The 21041-nt window shown below is 39.9% G+C and overlaps 1 protein-coding gene across 1 annotated transcript in view; it reads right to left on the minus strand.

The window, feature by feature from the left end:
• USH2A (usherin) overlaps window positions 1–21041 on the minus strand; it is a gene marked incomplete at its 5' end in the record, with an annotated part of 770156 nt that overhangs the window by 106584 nt on the left and 642531 nt on the right. The window contains one exon of the mRNA XM_082666701.1: window positions 20128–20482. Within this exon, the coding sequence (XP_082522827.1) occupies window positions 20128–20482 (355 nt within the window). The remainder of the gene's footprint in view (window positions 1–20127; window positions 20483–21041) is intronic.

Below are 21041 nucleotides of genomic sequence, written 5' to 3' on the forward strand. Positions count from 1 at the left end.
TAAGTAATATTCCATTGTATATATGTGACACATCTTCTTTATCCGTTCATCTGTCAATAGGCATTTAGGTTGCTTCCATGTGTTGGCTATTGTAAATAGTGCTGCAAAGAACATTGTGGTGCATGTCTCTTTTCGAATTATGGCTTTCTCAGGGTATATGTCCAGTATTGGGATTGCTGGGTCATATGGTAGGTCTGTTTTTAGTTTTTTAAGGAACCTCCATACTGTTTTCCATAGTGGTTGTAACAATTTACATTCCCACTAACAGTATAGGAGGGTTCCTTTTTCACCACACTCTTTCCAGCATTTATTTTTTCTAGCTTTTTAGATAATGGCCTTTCTGACCAGTGTGAGGTGATACCTCACTGTAGTTTTGATTTGCATTTCTCTAATAATTAGTGATGTTGAGCATCTTTTCATGTGCCTCTTGGCCATCTGTATGTCTTCCTTGGTGAAATGTCTATTTAGGTCTTTTGCCCATTTTTTAACTGGATTGTTTGTTTTTTAAATATTGAGCTCCATGTACTGTTTGTATGTTTTGGAGGTTAATCCTTTGTCTGTTGTTTCATTTGCAAATATTTTCTCCCATTCTGAGGATTGTCTTTTTGTCCTCTTTATGGTTTCCTTTGCTGTGCAAAAGCATTTAAGTTTAATTAAGTCCCATTTGTTTATTTTTATTTTTATTCCTGTTACTCTAGGAGGTGGGTCAAAAAAGATCTTGCTGTGGATTACGTCAAAGAGTGTTTTTCCTATGTTTTCCTCTAAAAGTTTTATACTGTCTGGTCTTACATTTAAGTCTTTAATCCATTTGGAGTTTATTTTTGTGTATGGTGTTAGGTAGTGTTCTAATTTCATTCTTTTACATGTAGCTGTCAAGTTTTCCCAGCACCACTTATTGAAGAGGCTGTCTTTTCTCCATTGTATGTTCTTGCCTCCTTTGTCATAAATTAGGTGCGCATATGTGCATGGGTTTATCTCTGGGCATTCTGTCCTGTACCATTGATCTATATTTCTGTTTTTGTGCCAGTACCATACTGTCTTGATTACTGTAGCTTTGTGGTATAGTTTAAAGTTGGGGAGCCTGATTCCTCCAACTCCGTTTTTCTTTCTCAAGATTGCTTTGGCTATTAGGGGTCTTTCGTGTTCCCATATGAACTGTAAAATTTTTTGTTCTAATTCTGTGAAGAATGCCATTGGTAGTTTGATAGGGATTACATTGAATCTGTAGATTGCTTTGGGTAGTATAGTCATTTTCACAATATTGATTCTTCCAATCTAAGAACATGGTATATTTCTCCATCTGTTTATGTCATCTTTAATTTATTTCACCAGTGGTTTATAGTTTTCTGAGTACAAGTCTTTCACCTCCCTAGGTAGGTTTATTCCTAGGTATTTTATTCTTTCTGCTGCAGTGGTAAATGGGAGTGTTTCCTTAATTTCCCTTTCTGATTTTTTGTTGGTGGTGTATAGGAATGCCAGAGATTTCTGTGCATTAATTTTGTATCCTGCAACCTTACTAAATTCATTGATTAGTTCTAGTAGTTTTCTGGTGGCATCTTTAGGATTTTCTATGTATAGTATTACATAATTGGCTAATAGTGGCAGTTTTACTTCTTCTTTTCCAATTTGTATTCTTTTTATTTCTTTTTCTTCTCTGATTGCTGTGGCTAGGACTTCCAAAACTATGTTGAATAAGAGTGGTGAGAGTGGACATCCCTGTCTTGTTCCTGACCCTAGTGCAAATGCTTTTAGTTTTTCACCATCGAGAATGATGCTTGCTGTGGGTTTGTCATATATGGCCTTTATTATGTTGAGGTAGGTTCCCTCTATGCCCATTTTCTGGAGAGTTTTTAACATAAATTGGTGTTGAATTTTGTCAAAAGTTTTTCTGCATCTATTGAGATGATCATATGGATTTTATTCCTTAATTTGTTAATGTGGTGTATCACATTGACTGATTTGTGTATATTGAAGAATCCTTGCATACCTGGGATAAATCCCACTTCCTCATGGTGTATGATCCTTTTAATGTGCTGTTGGATTCTGTTTGCTAGTATTTTATTCAGGATTTTTGCATCTATGTTCATCAGTGATATAGTTTTATAATTTTCTTTTTTTGTGACATCTTTTTCTGGTTTTGGTATCAGGGTGATGGTGACTTCGTAGAATGAATTTGGGAGTGTTTCTCCCTCTGAAATATTTTGGAAGACTTTGAGAAGGATAGGTGTTAGCTCTTCTCTAAATGTCTGGTAGAATTTGCCTGTGAAGCAATCTGGTCCTGGACTTTTGTTTATTGGAAGGTTTTTAATTATGGTTTCAAATTCATTACTTGTGACAGGTCTGTTTATATTTTCTAATTCTTCCTGGTTCAGTCTTGGAAAATTGTACCTTTCCAAGAATTTGTCCATTTCTTCACGGTTGTCCATTTTATTGGCATATAGTTGTTTGTAGTAGTCGCTTATAATCCTTTGTGGTCCTGCAGTGTCAGTTGTGATTTCTCCTTTTTCATTTCCAATTTTATTGATTTGAGTCCTCTCCCTTCTTATCTTGGTGAATCTGGCTAAGGGTTTATCAATTTGGTTCATCTTCTGAAAGAAACAGCTTTTAGTTTTATTGATCTTTGCTATTGTTTTCTTTGTTTCTATTTCATTTATTTCTGCTCTGATATTTATGATTTCTTTCTTTCTACTGACTTTGGGTTTTCTTTGTTCTTCTTTCTCTAGTTGTTTTTTTTTTTTAATTTTTAATTTATTTTTGGCTGTATTGGGTCTTTGTTTTTGAGTGCTGGCTTTCTCTAGTTGCGGTAAGCAGCGGCTACTCTTCATTGTGGTGCATGAGCTTCTCATTGCAGTGGCTTTTCTTGTTGCACAGCACAGGCTCTAGGCTCGCGGGCTTCAGTAGTTGTGGCTCATGGGTTTCAGTAGTTGTGGCTCGCGGGCTCTAGAGTGCAGGCTCAGTAGTTGTGGTGCACAGGCTTAGTTGCTCCGTGGCATGTGGGATCTTCCTGGACCAGGGCTCGAACCCGTGTCCCCTGAGTTGGCAAGCGGATTCTTAACCACTGCCCCATCAGGGAAGCCCCTCTCTAGTTGTTTTAAGTGTAGGGTTAGATTGTTTATTTGAGATTTTTCTTGTTTCTTGAGGTGAGATTGAATTGCTATAAACTTCCCTCTTAGAACTGCTTTTGCTGCATCCCATAGGTTTTGGGTCATCATGTTTTCATTGTCATTTGTTTCTATGTATTTTGTTATTTCTTCTTTGATTTCTTCAGTGATCTCTTGGTTATTTAGTAGCATGCTGTTTAGCCTCCATGTATTTGTGTTTTTTACATTTTTTTTCCTGTAATTGATTTCCAATCTCATAGTGTTGTGGTCAGAAAAGATGCTTGAAAGGATTTCAATTTTCTTAAATTTTCTGAGGCTTGATTTGTGACCCAAGATGTGATCTATCCTGGAGAATGTTCCATGTGCACTTGAGAAGAAAGCGTATTCTGCCACTTTTGGGTGGAATGTTCTATAAATATCAATTAGACTATCTGGTCTATTGTATCATTTAAAGCTTCTGTTTTCTTATTTATTTTCTGTTTTGATGATTTGTCCATTGGTGTAAGTGGGGTGTTAAAGTCCCCTACTATTATTGTGTTACTGTCGATTTCTCCTTTCATGGTTGTTAGCATTTGCCTTATGTATTGAGGTGCTCCTATGTTGGGTGCAATTTATAATTGTTATATCTTCTTCTTGGATTGATCCTTTGATCGTTATGTAGTGTCCTTCCTTATCTCTTGTAACAGTTTTTATTTTAAAGCCTATTTTATGTGATACGAGTATTGCTACTCCAGCTTTCTTTTGATTTCCATTTTCATGGAATATCTTTTTCCATCCCTTCACTTTCAGTCTGTATGTGTCCCTAGGTCTGAAGTGGGTCTCTTGTAGACAGCATATATGTGGGTCTTGTTTTTGTATCCATTCAGCCAGTCTGTGTCTTTTGGTTGGGGCATTTAATCCATTTACATTCAAGGTTATCATCAATATGTATGTTCCTATTACCATTTTCTTAATTGTTTTGGGTTTGTTTTTGTGGGTCTTTTTCTACTTTTGTGTTTCCCACTTAGAGAAGTTTCTTTAGCATTTGTTGTAAAGCTGGTTTGGTGGTTCTGAATTCTCTTAGCTTTTGCTTGCCTGTAAAGCTTTTGACTTCTCCATTGAATCTGAATGAGATCCTTGCTGGGTAGAGTAATCTTGGTTGTAGGTTTTTCTCTTTCATCACTTTAAGTATATCCTGCCACTCCCTTCTGGCTTGCAGAGTTTCCACTGAAAAATAAGCTGATAACCTTATGGGGATTCCTTTGTATGTTATTTTTTGTTTTTCCCTTGCTACTTTTAATATTGTTTCTTTGAATTTAATTTTTGTTAGTTTGATTAAATGTGTCTTGTTGTGTTTTTCCCAGGCTTTATCCTGTATGGGACTCTCTGTGCTTCCTGGACTTGGGTGAGTATTTCCTTTCCCATGTTAGGGAAGTTTTCCACTATAATCTCTTCAAATATTTTCTCAGACCCTTTCTTTTTCTCTCTTTCTTCTGGGACCCCTATAATTTGTATGTTGGTGCATTTAGTGTTGTCCCAGAGGTCTCTGAGATTGTCTTCAATTCTTTTCATTCTTTTTTCTTTATTCTGCTCCTTGTCAGTTATTTCCACCATTTTGTCTTCCAGCTCACTTATTCATTCTTCTGCCTCAGTTATTCTGTTATTGATTCCTTCTAGTGTATTTTTCATTTCAGTTGTTGTGTTGTTCATCTGTTTGTTTGTTCTAGTTCTTCTAGATCTTTGTTAAACATTTCTTGTATTTTCTCATGATGCTTCCATTCTATTTTTGAGATTCTGGATCATCTTTACTATCATTACTCTGAATTCTTTTTTAGGTAGATTGCCTATTTCCTCTTCATTTATTTGGTCTTGTAGGTTCTTACCTTGCTCCTTCATCCCTGGCATATTTTTTTTCCATCTCATTTTTTTTTTCTTTTTATGAGTGGGATTGTGTTCCTGTTTTATTGGTTGTTTGGCCTGAGGCTTCCAACACTGGAGTTTGTAGGCCATTGGGTAGAGCTGGGTCTTGGTGCTGAGATGAGGAACTCTGTGAGACCTCACTCCGATGAATATTCCCTGGGGTCTGTGGTTCTCTGTTAGTCCGATGGTTTGGACTTGGAGTTCTCACCATGGGAGCTTCTGCCCGACCCTGGGTTCATGACCCAGGATCCCACAAGCCATGTGGGGTGGCAAAAAATATATATGAATAAATAAAAAAGAACAATAACAAAGTAAAAAATAAAATTATACTAGGAAACTAACAGATATGTTAGAAAGAATGTAAAAATAAAAATATAGATGATGAATCAACAACTGGAAGGTACATCAGTACCACAATAGTAAAAAAGAGGAGCTGGGGAAAGGAAAAAAAAAAAGGGAGAGGGGGAAGGCCTTGGCTGTGGAGGGAGGGGCCTAAGCAAGGGCAAGGTTTGGGTAGTGAGCGGGGCCAAAGCTCAGGACCCACAGGGCTGGAAAAGGCCCTGTGGGCTGTGGGGGGTGGGGCTTAGGCTCAAGGAACAGAAGGGGCCCAGGCGTGCCCCCCACCCCTGGTCTCAGAGGACAGGGAACCTCACCTGGGAGCCCAGCAAATTTCCTGGGCTCGAGTGGGTGGGACAAACGCCCTCCTCTCCTCTCCTGCTCCTCTGGTCTGGGGTCTGGGAGGGTTCCTCCTGCCTGCCTCTCCTCATCTCCCCGGCCTTCCTCTTATGCCCCCAGGACCAATGCGGCTGGGGGGCGAAGTGGGGGCCTTGGAGGGCAGGGGATTGGCCTCTAATTCTTTGAATCTTTTATAAATGGTTTTCTATATTTCTTTTAGACAATCATATCAAGCTATTTGGCACCTCTCACTTGTGTTGCACTGAACTATAATTTGTGGCTTTCATTGATATTTAGCTTTTCATAAATAATACCTCATTTCCTCTGGGCTGGTAACTCAAGAAGTAGCACTGGGTAGTAGAAAGAACAAACTTTAGAAGCAGAGAGACCTGAAATTGAATCACAGTGTAACTGTGGGCATGTCTCTGAGTTTCTGTTTCTTCACTAATAAATTGCAGATAATAATGCTCACTCCACAAAATGGTTATTAAGATGAAATAAGATAACATGTGTAATGTGCCCACAACGTGTTTTATGTTGAAAGTTATCAGCCAATAACTGCTTATTGATTAAAATTGGAAGATATAAATGATTCCACCTCAGTTGGATTTATCTGTGAACATATAGATCTCCTCTTAAGCTCTCCTCTATAGCATTACCAAGAAATTGCAAGAGACTCTAGAATATGATTACAGTTTGAATAGAAACAAGAAAAAACATGCAAGTTGCCTCATGCTCATTACAGAGTTTATCAATTCATGAATCCTTTCACGCATTACACAAATATTTGTCTAAGTGTGGCATTATTCTAGGTTCTGGGAATAAGGGAACTGAGTAAGCAAAAAAACCTCTGCCCTCATGGGGCTTATATTCTGGTTGGAGAGACAGACAGTAAACAAGATAAATAAGCAAAAATATATACTGCTATATAATGTTAAATATTAAGGAGAAAAATAAAGCAGGGAAGAGGGATAGAAAGTCTGTGTGTGGTGGAGGAGGGGGTGAAATGATAGCTAGGTAGGTCAGGTAAGTTCTCCCTGAGAATGATAGAAGGTGACACTTTAATCAAGACCAGAAGGAAGTAAGGAAGTCAGCCATGGGGATACCTGGGGAGGAGCTTTCCAGGCGGAAAATGCTCCAGTCAACAGATCGCTACCCCCGCCCTTCGAGCCATGAGGAAATAATAACTGGTCCTCATTAATTTTAATGCATGCTTACAAAATAGGAGAGATATATGTGTATACGTATATCTATATCTTTCCTGTTTTTCTCCTGTTTTTTTAATCTTTTAGTTTAAAGGGAAAAATATACCGTAGGCCTTCTCCCTTCAGGGAGACGGAGGAGAAAAAAGTGCTGAAAGAAAAATCTCCACTAGGACTTAAAAGTAGTTTTCCTTCAAATTTTGGATAATCTAATTATGATAAATGTCTCTCCTGACTTTTACCCTAAACTGGGTTTTGAACATCTTAGAAGTCCAAAAGGTTGGCAGAGTGCGCAATTTAGAGTAAAACATCAATATTCTTATGACCTGTATGTATATATATTTTAAATGCCAGGTGCTTTGGTATAAAAGGTACAAAAACATTGTATGGGTTCAAGTCTTCCTCAGCTATGAAGGGTCTTTACTGTATGATTTCTTGGGTAAGTATCCTCTTAATATTGTGCCCCAAAGAACGAGATTACTTTCTTTGGGGAAAAAAAGCATAATTTGTGTTTTAAATACTATTTGTCGCCGTTTAGGAAGATGGTGGGGTCTGAACACTTTCCTCCACCAGCAGAAATACTTAAAAAGGCCAACTTCTGTCAATCCATTCAGAGTTGGTTAGCTCTCCCCTCACTTGGGGCAGGATGTGTACAGAGGTTCGCAAGTTCTGGCGAGCCTTGTTTGGAAAAACACTGCCGTCGGGGCACAGGAGAGAATGAGAGTAAAGCACTGGACAGGGTTTTTCTCTCTGGAAAACTTCCAGAGGGGACCATGCTCTTGACAATACAGAGCTAAAGATGAGAGTTTTCAAGACCCTTTCTATTTCCATACGAGTTCCTTTGTATGCTGGCTTGCCTGCTATTATGTTTATGTAATTCTGACAGTGTTCTTAATGACACACTAACAGATTGTAAAACACGCTGCTGGCATTTACTTGTTTTTTATATTTTTAAAACAATGTCCTTCATGTAACAGTAGTTAAGTGCGGCAGAAGGACATCATCAGAGGCATGGTTAAACTGTAATTTACACCATTAGGAAGGCAGGAGCAATTTTTATTGTCTGGCAATTTTCTTGCTGAAATATTTGGACCATATGGCTCAATTTGTGTAATAACCTTAATTTCTGCACCCTTCAGGTCTGCCTCTATCTCCTACGGAATGGTAAAATGTGGTTTAGGAGAAAAGGCAACTGTCTATACTTAGAGAGTTGAGATTAATAACATGTCACGTCCTGGTTTTGGTGAAGGAATTCGAACAGCGGCCAGATGGTATCTCTACAAATAGCTGTCAGGGGTCTTGATCTAATCAATACAATGTATTAATACATCTCCCTTTGCTGTTTCTCCAGGGGCCCGTGCACAACATCTGGAAAGAGTGGGGGGTGCCCTGCCAAGTAGAAAGCCGACTCTTTTCAGGATCAAACTGAGCCCCGTTAATTTTTCACGTACCCTTGATAACTGTTTCATAATGAGCAATGCGTCTTGACGGATTTGGGGTTGGCAGAGAAGGCTGCCCCTGCTTTCTATCCCCATTCAGTCCACTTATTGAAACCAACCCATTAATCAAGCTATCTGGCATAAAACCTGAATGTCAGCTCAGCAAGAGATCAATAACCATCCTAAAAAAAAACACAGAACCAACCACTAATGGGCACAGGTATCCAGCCATGACACTAGTAATTGCTTTAGCAAAAATAAAACCCTGTATCATAATCACCCAGTAGGAACTTATATGAGAAAATTCATTACTTGTGTCTTGTCAAAAAGTAACATTTACATGCATTAAAAATATACCGTAATTTTACTAGCTAGACATGGTCATTATCTTTCAGAAGTAGACAGTGCACCTTTTGGAATGGATGAAAACTCTCTGATTTTGTAATGTGAACATTTAATAATCCAAGTATCATAGGAAATGTTTAAAAATGAGTTATTACACTTATTTTATTTTTTTCTTGCAGTACGCAGGCCTCTCACTATTGTGGCCTCTCCCGTTGCAGAGCACAGGCTCCGGACACGCAGGCTCAGCGGCCATGGCTCACGGGCGCAGCCGCTCCGCGGCACGTGGGATCCTCCCAGACCGGGGCACGAACCCGCGTCCCCTGCATCGGCAGGCGGACTCTCAACCATTGCGCCACCAGGGAAGCCCTATTACACTTATTTTAAATTCAGAGTACCTGAGGGGCTCCTTAAGATGATCTTTAGCCCAACCGTATACGACACACGGCAAACCTGCTGTGGTGAGAACGCTGATGTGACATCACGTGGGTCAGAGTTGTTCACTTTTTGCTTGGCTTAATGGCGAGATTTACAATTCAAACCATCAACTCTTATTCCTTTCCCCAATGGTTTCATCTCAAACCCTTACTCTTTGACTAAATTCAAACCAGTCATTGTACTTTTCAGTTAGCAAATCTCTTTTGGCTTGATAGGCAGGGATTTCTGTACTCTGATTCCCTCTGAAAGACAGACCCAATGACCTTGTCTATGGAGAGGAATTCAGAGCAGAGATGGGGAGGCGGTGGCAACCCACAGCATACATTCTGAATTTATGGCTTCCTTGGTAAAGCAGTCCTTAGTGGCTCGCAGACAACAGGTGGAAACCTGTTTTGCCCTTAGGAGAGTCTAAGATTTTCATTAGGAAACAAATCCCGGGAAGTACTGCCATAAGGACAGTCCTTCATTGGCTGATCATCTGATCAAATCCTGCCAAGATGATAGAAAGGTCTAAGGAACCATCCAGGAACTTGAAGGTGATGCCACATCCATCTCTTCTGACAGCAGAACTAAGTCTCATGATGCTGTGTTTGTTCAGTCAATGCTTTGCGGTTCTGTAGGGTGAGTGCTGGGTTTGGAAGCAGGGGTATGAGTAAGGGCTCCCCCAAGTTCTTTGGAGAATTTATAAGTGCAGTCAATGCCCATGCATGACCAAAGAATTGCTTATCATATTGTAATTCGTCTCTTTCCTCATGTGCTCCAAGACCACCATGGGTCCCAGAGGGAAGAGACGATTTCTTCTTTCTTTGTCTCTGTTGTAGCTTCTGGGCGTGATAGAGTATCAAAGGAGATTTATGGTGAACAACTGATGACTGGAAGAGTCCCATAGTATTTCTTGGTCTTGATCAACCATGTTAGATTTTGTGTGTCTTGGTCCTCAATTGCAGATGACTCACAATTTTCGTACATGCATTAGTTTTCAGAGAAGCTCAGGTTTTCAAATTTCATTTTGTTTAACTGATGTTCAGTATGGATGAACAGAAAATACCCTGACCACGGCATGTTTTTAGTGGACTTGCATCACATCAAGCAAGAAAGCTGTCTCAACAAATGAATTCTAGGACTAAAATCTGAGATTTGGGATCCACAATATAGGGCATCCAGAATTTTCAACTTTGAGGATGGCATTATCAAGTTATTTAATATATACAAATTTAAACCCTCTGTGACAAAGAGAAAATACTCTTTTAGGGCGTCCCAGTTCATAGATATGATCCCTAAGGCCAGCCATTGGAACTTAGTAACATCCAGCTACAGCACTAACAAGGTGTTTCACCTTAAACATTCTACCGAGATAAAAAGATTCATTTGCAAACCCATCGCATATGTATTCACAGGTGGTGGGTGTGGGTCATTGCATTTGGATTAAAAAGCAAATGTCTCTCTCTACATGAGAGGTCACTGGCTGGTATAAGACAAAAACCTTTTCACTGTTTGGCATAATTAAAATACTCCAACAGTGGTTTCAGTAATTTAAAAATCACAGTATTGTTGTAATATTTTTCTAGGCTTCAGGAGCTCACCATTGTTTGGCCCAATCAAATCTGGGAACGCTGGAGAAGTTATCACCCATCAAGGTAATTACTTTCAAGTTGAAATAATTACTCTATCAATGTTAATGGTCTTTCAACTTCAATAAAGCACTCACCTGCCGATAATCACGGCTAACCTCTTGCTCTAATGCAATTCCCTCTCTATTTAGTAGGTTATATTACAGCCGTTACAGTGGTCACTTGTCCTGAACAGCTGCTGAATTTCACTTTGATCGGCTGTGAACCATAAAAGAATTGGTCGTCTGTGTATGATTTCCCCCTCACCCAGAAGCCCTTGCGGAGCTCAGGATGTGAGCTCTTGGCTGCAACCGGGGACTCGGGGGCAGCCATCTTGCCTCAGGTAGTGGCTACTTTCCACTGGTGACAAGAGCCCAGTAGTTCAATTACCTTCTGCCCTTCGCTGCCACTTACAGCTTGCTGTCTCTGCTAAATGGCACATATTCTGAATTTATGGCCTGGGCCTGTTACAGTGTGGACTAGTTCCTTTTACTTTCATATATTTTTTAACAAGGCTCTGTGGGATTCTTGGGTGTCTAACAAGGGTTTCCTTATAATTCAGTTAAAGGCCAGAAAATAACAACATGCCTGTGTCAAAGGGCAAACAGTCTTCCCACCCACTTCTCCCATAAACTGATAGACTGCTCTTTGGTAAAGGTGAAGTGGGTGGATGCCAATTTAGCAGCATCTGTGTGGTTTTGGGGGAGGGAGGGAGAGAGAGAGAGAGAGAGAGAGAGAGAGAGAGAGAGAGAGAGAGAGAGAGAGAGAGAGAGAGAGAGAGAGAGGGAGAGTGTGTGTGTGTGTGTGTGTGTGTGTGTGTGTGTGTGTGTGTGTGTGTGTGTGTGTGTGTGTGTGTGTTGCCAAAAGACTGCATGTTTTGCTTACATGATCTCAGATCTAAGTGAACAGGCAGGGTCCTGTGAGTGTCATGGTGGGTAAACTGAGCTGCACGTAGAGTGGAAATGGCCTGAGGAGGACTCTTAGGGTGGTCCGCGTGAGACGTTTATGGTCATGAGGGGAGACGGGTCAGAACTAAACCTCAGGGAGACAGAAAGCACATTCTCACTCAGGGTGATTTAGAAAGGAAATAGAGCCTAATCCAATATCTGAGAAACTACCTGGAAATGCACAGTATGGTATTAGAAAATGTCTAAATTTGCAAGCTCAGAATTTTGTTGCAAGGCCTGCTTAAAATAAACACAATCTACATTTTCCCAATCATGACCAAATTCATATAGTTGCTTTATCCAAACCCCAATTTTTTTCTACATTTGCTCATTTCTTTCAGCCTCTGTTATTCCAAATAAATAGCAGGATATCTGAAGTTCTACAGCCTGTTTATATTGTTATTTACAGTCTTAAAGTACTTTGCATATGTATTAATTTATCTAGCCCTTACAACAGCCTTGTGAGATAAGTAATATTTTAGTTCAAACTTGACAATTAAGTAGGAAGGCGGATCCATTTGAAGTGTACGAATGTGATCATTTGAGAAGGGAACAACATTGGGCCTTCAAGCAAAAGGATTCAACATATACTTTAGAATTAGATTCAACGGGACTTAGTGAAGGATTTGATATAGAAGTAAGGTAAGGGAGGACTCAAGGATGATCTGGCTTGAGCAGCTATGTAACAGGATGTACTGGAGAATGATGAGTAGAGCTTAGAAAAATAGGTGATAAGTAACTCCACTGGCACTGTTAGACATACGTCTGCAGGACTTACACAAAGAATCAGCCTTACACCTTCAAGCCCATCTTCCTCTGAAGATCTGTAAAAGACAACTTATGTAAGAGAAGACCCTTCCTCTATAAGAAGATTCATGAAAAGCAAGTTCAAGAGGGGAATTCAGTAGAGAAATTTCTCCAGGTTATCTCCTTACCACTTGAGGGAGGATGGGGATACTCCATACTCCTCTCTCAAAGCATATGAAGGATATCCTAGAGAACAGCATGAAGAAATTGAGGGTGTCTGCAAGAAAGGTGAGATGGACATTCCACTCCTTTCAAGAGGTTGCTATGGAGGTGACAAGACTTATAGGGTAATTCTGATGCAGCCACTAGGGTGAAGAAGGATCTTCCGAGATTCTTATGTGATCTCAGGATTTGGGGATCATGGCCTAATGCAGAAGCTGATACCTGCAGCTCGTTCAACAAATTCTGAAGTTCTGAGGCTGGCTGCGTCTTACCCAGTGGTGAGGCAAGTAGAGAAGATAGTGCTGGACTAGTTGTACTTTCCTCTTTTGATAGAACAAGTTTTCTGCAAGCCTAGTGGATGCCAAGAAAGCAAGGAGTTTTGTCAACATGATAGGACCTGATATTGGCGACTGCTCGGGAACGGGAACACAGAAGTAGAAGGTTGTGGGTGGATCTTTGAGGCAGTAATGGATAGGGGTGCAAGAAATTTGCCAAAAGCGTGTGTCGCCTGCATCAGGAACTGTGAAGCATGGACTCTCCCATGGGAGACCTCTATGGAACCCATACACAAAAAATCCCATGAGACACCTACAAATAAGAAGGCAACAGTAGATGCATTAGAACAATATTAAGGAGTTAGACTTTGCTACTTTTTGTTTAATTTTATCTTTTCTTCCATGACCCTGAGGAAGTCAACAAGAGAAGAGAAGGGAACTGAAGAAAAGGAAGAAAAATGGACATGCCCTCTCTTCCCCACTGTAGATCCCTTAACACAAGTCAGGCTTTAGACTGGATTTTTTTTAACACCTGAAATGAGTCCCATTTACCAAAACCGGGCTGGTCCTTGTCACTGAAAGTGACTGGAAAACCATGGGACCTGCTCTAGAGATTACTGATGAGCAAGGAAGGGAGTCCTGATGAAGCTTGCTGGAATGAAGTGGTTGGAGAAAAATAAAGCCCTTTCAAGGAAGTAGTTATACAAAGTTCAAGAAGACTTACATGGTATTTCATCCCCAATAAAACCGAGCAAAAAGCAGATCCCCACTATATATTTGTGTTTGGTAGAGCATTATTAGAAAAAAAGGATAAAGATAAGGTAAGGCTAATAAATGAAAAGTTGAGGTCAAATAAAATACAACATTACAATAAAAAATGGGATGTTCCAACAAGTATTCATTGTTTTGTGTCACATCTACTCACCCATATTTTGTATCTTTTATATAAAAGAATGAATGATGCAGGTACTCATATTCTAAACTGAAAATCCCAGCTAATAGAATTGATACAGAAAGTAGAGTTATTGTTTTTATTACTATTTTTTCTTGATTTTAGAACAACAGTTACCAAAGGAGTTGTTTTAGATAGCTAGATTTCCTAAAGCATTTCTTTTGACTTATCAGTGGATCTGGGGGAAAATGCCAAGAACCATCAAACTGTAAGAGCTACAACTAATTCAAGATCATATGTAAAGAGCAATAATGTTTTACATCATACTAAGCCAAAATGAAAATGGGATTAAAAATAAATTCATCGATGTACTCACAGACTCTCCATGATATGGCAATTATAAAATATCTCATTTTTTCCTTTTACATATCTACCTAATGGTAAAGAGATCTGCGACAACCACATGGGGACATTTTGAATACCTCCTCCTTGACACTGGGCAAGGGAGTTTGGCAACTAGAATCTAGAAACTAGAGTTTGTAATTCTGGATTTTATTTCCAGATTAGAAGCCAACTTTTAGTGACCCATATAATTTGCTTACCCCTCAACACCGTATGTTTGATTCTACATACAGAGTGAGGGACCATCTATCTTTCTGGGGACTGGGCAAGTGTCTGATCTGGGCTTGATGTTTTATAACCCTGTGGGGTAAGCAGGGATATACTGAGAGCACAGACTAACAGGTAAACCACTTTTTCCTTTCCATCCCAAGTTATTTTTGCCAGTGTGATGGCAGGTGCCAGGGAGAAAAAGCAAACAAATCCTAATGGTGGCAACAGTACCGCCAACCTTGCCAGGAGTGTTCCCTGTAAATACCACCATGGAACTCTCGTGTGCCAAGCAAGGATAAATGCAGTTTCTCTCCTGACACCGCACAATTCATCGCAGAACTAATTGGGAAGGGAGTTTAAGGACTTCTACCTAAAGCTGGTTTTCAGTAGTGGAGGGAATTGGTCTGAAGAGACCCTAAGGAACTAGATATATCTCTTCCCCTTAGAAGGATCTCCGTAGGTCCAAAAAGGAGATGAAACTTTTCATGAGGTTGGGAGAAAAGCTGGTGATACATTAAAAGCCACACTCTTTCCATTTCTTCTCTCCTGCTGCCTCTGTTGCTAATGCTGCAGCTCTTGCCAACACATATGCTCTCCACCCCCATGGAGGGCCCCCACTGCCAGTTCTCCATCCACTGCCACCATCAGGAGGACTCATGCATTCATTGCACCTGTTTTATGTGGCTCTCCCAGCCACATCCACCTGTCTGTAAACAGCTCCGGGGGGACTTTGGGACAAGCTAGGGATGGCAGTACACTACAGGCAATTTATTGGTGGCTTCTCATGCAGGGATGGGATCCCAAGATAAACAAGAGACTAAAGGAGGGGCATTAGTGACACCTCTTGCAAGTCTGCGGATTGAATTGTAATCCTGGATTGTGGGAATGGATTCTGTATCTCGCTAACTGAAAAATGTAATTCCTTTGCTCTGGTAAATTTCAGCCAAAGTGGTCAATGAGATAAAAAGTTGGAAACATTTCCTAGGGCAGGCACAGAAATGGAAAGAGACAGTGAAGATGTTTAGTTGGTATAGGAATTGGAGAAATAATAAGTATAGCCAGGAAGGCACTCAGAGAGATTTAAAAGGGAATCATCAACACATGAGCAGTAGAAACTCGGAAGCAAAGAAACTTAAAAACCTGAAATGCCTAGTAGTAAAAATCTGTGCCCCAGACTTGACTACTCATCTTCCCCCAGAGTCTCTGCCCAATAGCCCAGCTGCATGGGAGACACCGATAACACAGGTAAGAGCAGTATTGAGTACTGACATGTTGAATAGAGTACTCAATGACTATTGGCCAAATTGGATTGAATTGTTGATAACCTGTTCTTGACCCTGAGGGCCCAGTATGCTAGTATAGAGAAATCATGCTGTTCTGAACAGGAAGAGATGGACCTAAATCACAGGAGGAGGGATTTGGCTAGGATAAAAGGAACATTCCTCTCTGATGGTGAGGAATTGGAATTAAGAACCTCCCGAACCTCCTTCTTTAGGTATCTTTAAAAAACGGTTGAATACATTCTCTTGGGAATGTAGGAATGGATGAAACTCAAAGACAATAGCTTATTTTCCTGATTATTTCTTTCAAAGACGTCAGTCTATAAAGAGTCATAGTGGCCTCCTGCTCTGGAAACTTGGCCTAGTGACCAGAACGACATAACACTGGCCCGATTGCTCTGTGGAATATGTCCTCGACTGCTAACAATAAGTTCAAATGGGACTTTTCCTGACCAACCTAATGAAACCTTCTCTTGGGACCCTCAGGGCCAAAGATCCGGATTTTGGGGAGCTACTTTGAACACACATACACATTCAAAAACGGAATGCAGAAATACTGTTTCTTGATTATTATGGCTCTTCTCTTTAGCTGTGCAAGGATTAATCTTTAGAAGAATGGAAGAAGACAGCAATACTTGGCTCGCAAATGGAAATTACGTTGGGGAGGGCTATATACAGAGGGCCACGTAAAGCTTAAAGCTTGAGGCCATAGGCCTTCCACTTTTTCAGGAACTTTTTTTAGTCTGATAAAAATAGAACCAAGCAGATTAAATAAAGAACAGAGTTCACTGGATACTTTGAGTCTTGGGTTGTAAAATGAAACTGGCTATGAAGGGATGACTTAGAGGATATATCACAAGGGAGTTCTCATAGAACTTTTTGGTAGATTAAACGTTTAGGCTGAAACCTCTGAAAGCCATATTTTGAAAGATCAGAGGTTTAAGCATTGCAACATTGATGCCTTCAATAAAAATATATTTAAATTAAGTTGCCTCATTCAGAAAGATCTTGTCAAGGATTTTTCAATATTTTTATTTCAGGGTGGAAGTTAAGAACATGAATTGCCAGGATATAGTGAGAAGTAATAGATTTCCCCATGGATCACATATCAACTAAAAAGGAATTTCTGCACTTAAGAACACTGCTTCTGATGCTTATAACGAGGGCACTAGAAGATGTAATATGAAAGACCCTGATATATAAAGATAATTAAATGTCAAATAAAAAAATAAAGTACCAATTCTGAATTCTAAATAAAATGAAGATTTCTTTCTGATATAAATTGCAGCAAGCTTTTTGGACCCACCTCCTAGAGTAATGAAAATAAAACCAAAAATAAACAAATGGGACCTAATGAAACTTCAAAGCTTTTGCACAGCAAAGGAAACCATAAACAAAATGAAAAGACAACCCACAGAATGGGAGAAAATATTTGCAAGTGAAGTGACCGACAAGGGATTAATCTCCAAAATATACACACAGCTCACACAGCTCTATATCAAAAAAAAAAAAAAAAAAACCAACAACCCAATCAAAAAATGGGCAGGGGGCTTCCCTGGTGGCGCAGAGGTTAAGAGTCTGCCTGCTGATGCAGGGGACACGGGTTCGTGCCCCGGTCTGGAAGGATCCCACATGCCACGGAGTGGCTGGGCCCGTGAGCCATGGCCACTGAGCCTGCGCGTCCGGAGCCTGTGCTCCGCAACAGGAGAGGCCACAACAGTGAGAGGCCCACATACCGCCAAAAAAAAAAAAAATGGGCAGAAGATCTAAATAGACATTTCGAAGACATATAGATGGCCAAAAAGCATATGAAAAGATGCTCAACATCACTAATTATTAGAGAAATGAAAATCAAAACTACAATGAGGTATCACATCACACTGGTCAGAATGGCCATCATTAAAAATTCTACAACCAATAAATGCTGGAGAGGATGTGGAGAAAAGGGAACCCTCCTACACTGTTGGTGGGAACGTAAATTGGTACAGCACTATGGAGAACAGTATGGAGGTTACTTAAAAAACTAAAACTAGAACTACCATATGATCCAGCAGTCCCACTCCTGGGCATTTATCCAGAGAAAACCATAATTCGAAAAGATACATGGACCCCAATGTTCACTGCAGCCCTATTTACAATAGCCAAGACACGGAACCTAAATGTCCAGTGACAGATGAATTGATAAAGAAGATGTGGTACATACATATAATGGAATATTACTCAGCCTTAAAAAATGAAGTAATGCCATTTGCAGCAACATGAATGGACCTAGAGATTATCATACTAAGTGAAGTAAGTCAGACAGAGAAAGACAAACATCATATGATATCAGTTATATGTGGAATCTAAAAAAATGATACAAATGAACTTATTTACAAAACAGAAACAGATTCACAGACTTCACAAACAAACTTATGGTTACCAAAGGGGAAAGGTGGGGGGCAGGGATAAATTAGGAGTTTGGGATTAACATATACACACTATTATATATAAAATAGATAATCAACAAGGACCTACTGTATAGGACAGGGAACTCTACTCAATATTCTGTAATGACCTATATGGGAAAAGAATCTGAAAAAGAGTGGATATATGTATGTGTACAACTGAATCACTTTGCCGTACCTGTGAAACTAACACAACATTGTAAATCAACTATACTCCCAATATAAAATAAAGATTAAATTTTAAAAAATGAAGATTTCTTTAATTTACACACTGCTTATTTCTTAATTCTATGAGAAATTTGAACATAGGACGGTGAGAAAATATTGTACTTTATTCATTTATGAAGATTCTTCTGGAGTTTCATGAAAATATGTTTGCCTCATCTTATTTAAACATTTTGATAGATGTTATACTCTATAAGATAACCTTCATATAAAGTGGGCTGCCAAAACTGGAAGCATAGAAAATGGTCTGGTCTTTGACAATGGTGCTTTACGATGTCTATTCTTTCTTACTTATGAGGGGTTTCACACTTAGCAAGGTCTTGGCACGTTTTGAAAACCCTATGTATTTGACTCCCAAGACCACAATGTTTCATCTCTGTGAAGGAAATCTGAGGGTTTCCTGCTGATCTCCCAGAGCATTTCTTTCTTTTCTTCTCTTTTCTTTTTCTGTTAATATGTGCTATCTGCCAGTCATTTTTCTCAATGCTGGGGAGAGTCAGGGCAGCCAAGTAATATCTCTCAGACATAACTTGGTTAATTTTGTGTTTCACAGATCTTCACTAAGATTTTTAAAACATATTTTTAAATAAAATAATGGAATAAACCGTCATTGGAAAAAGTCAAAACTAAAGAATCATATGAAGTAAAAAGTAAAAGTGCCCCCTCTCCCTACAGGTTGCTTTATGGGTAAGTTGCAGAGTATTCCCTTGTCCCAATATGTCTCCTCTCTCTATTTACAATATTCCAGAATGTTTTACACAAATTGCGTCACATTTACACACTTTCCAGAGCATTTCTTGCCTAACACTTTTGGTGTATGATATTCTCACTTGTATTGTGGTTTGCAGCTGGTAGGTGGTAGGGTTTGGGACCTGAATCCCAGTGTGGTGGATATTATGGGCTGTAACCCACTACTACTCTTACTTTTTTTTTTTTTTTTTTGTGGTGCGCGGGCCTCTCACTGCTGTGGCCTCTCCCATTGCGGAGCACAGGCTCTAGACGCGCAGGCCCAGTGGCCATGGCTCACGGGCCCAGGTGCTCTGTGGCATGTGGGATCTTCCCGGACTGGGGCACGAACCTGTGTCCCCTGCATCGGCAGGCGGACTCTCAACCACTGTGCCACCAGGGAAGCCCTACTCTTATTTTTTTATGTTCAGTTCTCATCTCTGCAGTATTATAACAGAGAAAGCTCCCCAAGATAAGGATCATCCTATTTTTGTATCTCCCGTAGAATGTCAGGCTATGCCAGGGGTAAAGAAAGCTCTCAGGAGATACAAGGTAGACTGAATTAAGTTGTGTTATGGGCCAGAGGAGGCCAACCCTGAAAAATTACCACTAAGTTATAGTGCATGTGATGTATATGTATAACTCTATGTATCTAGACAGGTCTACCTAGAAATTTAATTTTCTTTTTCCTCAAAGAGCCAATAGTATCACATCGACATATGTGACATGTCTAATTTTATCTGAGCCTCATCCTCATGAGGTGTAGAGGGACACATTTAATATTCCCATTTAATGGATTTGGAAATCACGCAAAGAGAGATTCACGTATTTGCTGGAGGTAACACAAATTAACCGTGGTTTGAAAACTGGTCTCCAATATCTCTTATACTTAGTCCATGGCTACGTTGCATTTTTTGCACCTAACCATTTTCATATATATGTTTAAGCCCCAAGTGAAGAAAAATGACAAGGCAGGTAAGAAAATTAATGTCAACATATTAACCAGATAATCTAAGTATCTGTTATACTTTTTTTCTGAAGTTCTTACCGTCACGGTGAAAGCGTGCACAACAGAGAAGTTCAACGTCGGGTCATCGGTTCTCTCTTGGTAGACCACACGGTACTGGGAGATAATGCCATTGGGAGATTCTGGCTTCGTCCAGTTCAGTAGAACTGAATGAGCACCAGTGGCTTGAGCCCAGGGCGCTGGCAGATCTTGAGGTGGGGCTTCTAGAGTCCGTGCTGATGACCACAGACTCTCCACAGTGCCCCTGGAGTTACGGGCTCTGACCCGATATTCATAGAGCGTGAAAGGTCTCAAAGTATCTGCATTGTCAATAAATTCAAGGGCTCCTTCTGACCAGACAAACAAAAGGGATTCCTCTTCAAGGCCAGCAGGACGTCTGGAAGGAAACCAGCAAAACAATCAGTGACACGGCACACTTCAAAAGAAGGTTTGTAGACAGAGTAAGGAATTGCTTTTTAGAAGAAATTTTTACAAACTCAATTTTTCAACAGTCCCATTAATGAAATGAACATGTTAAGTCTAATAACAGGAATTTGCTTTAGAGCTCTTTAAAGGGTAAAAGTCAAATTTATTTCCTATGGCTTCTCCAAAACCTAGTAAAACGCAGAGTATGCTCAAAAAATTCTTTCAACTACCTGAGAAGGTGATTGTTTAGGTCCATCTTTAGATTTTACTGATGTTAAAACTAGGGCCCATGAAGTAAGTCACACAGAGAAAGGAACTGAATCACTTTGCTGTATACTTGACACTAACACAATATTGTAAATCAACTATACTTCACTCCTCCCCTTCCCCCCTGCAAACCTCCCCCACAAGTCCCATGCAAACTCTTTTGGCACTTAACATATAGAGCATTAAACATCTAAGTAAGAGAAATGGAATTGTCAGTTGCTGGAATCACCCCAGATAGCTAATATTTCATTTGGAACAGATAT

This window comes from Grampus griseus (genome assembly GCF_964374135.1).
Source record: "Grampus griseus genome assembly, chromosome: 1".
In the NCBI taxonomy this organism is placed as follows: Eukaryota; Metazoa; Chordata; class Mammalia; order Artiodactyla; family Delphinidae; genus Grampus; species Grampus griseus.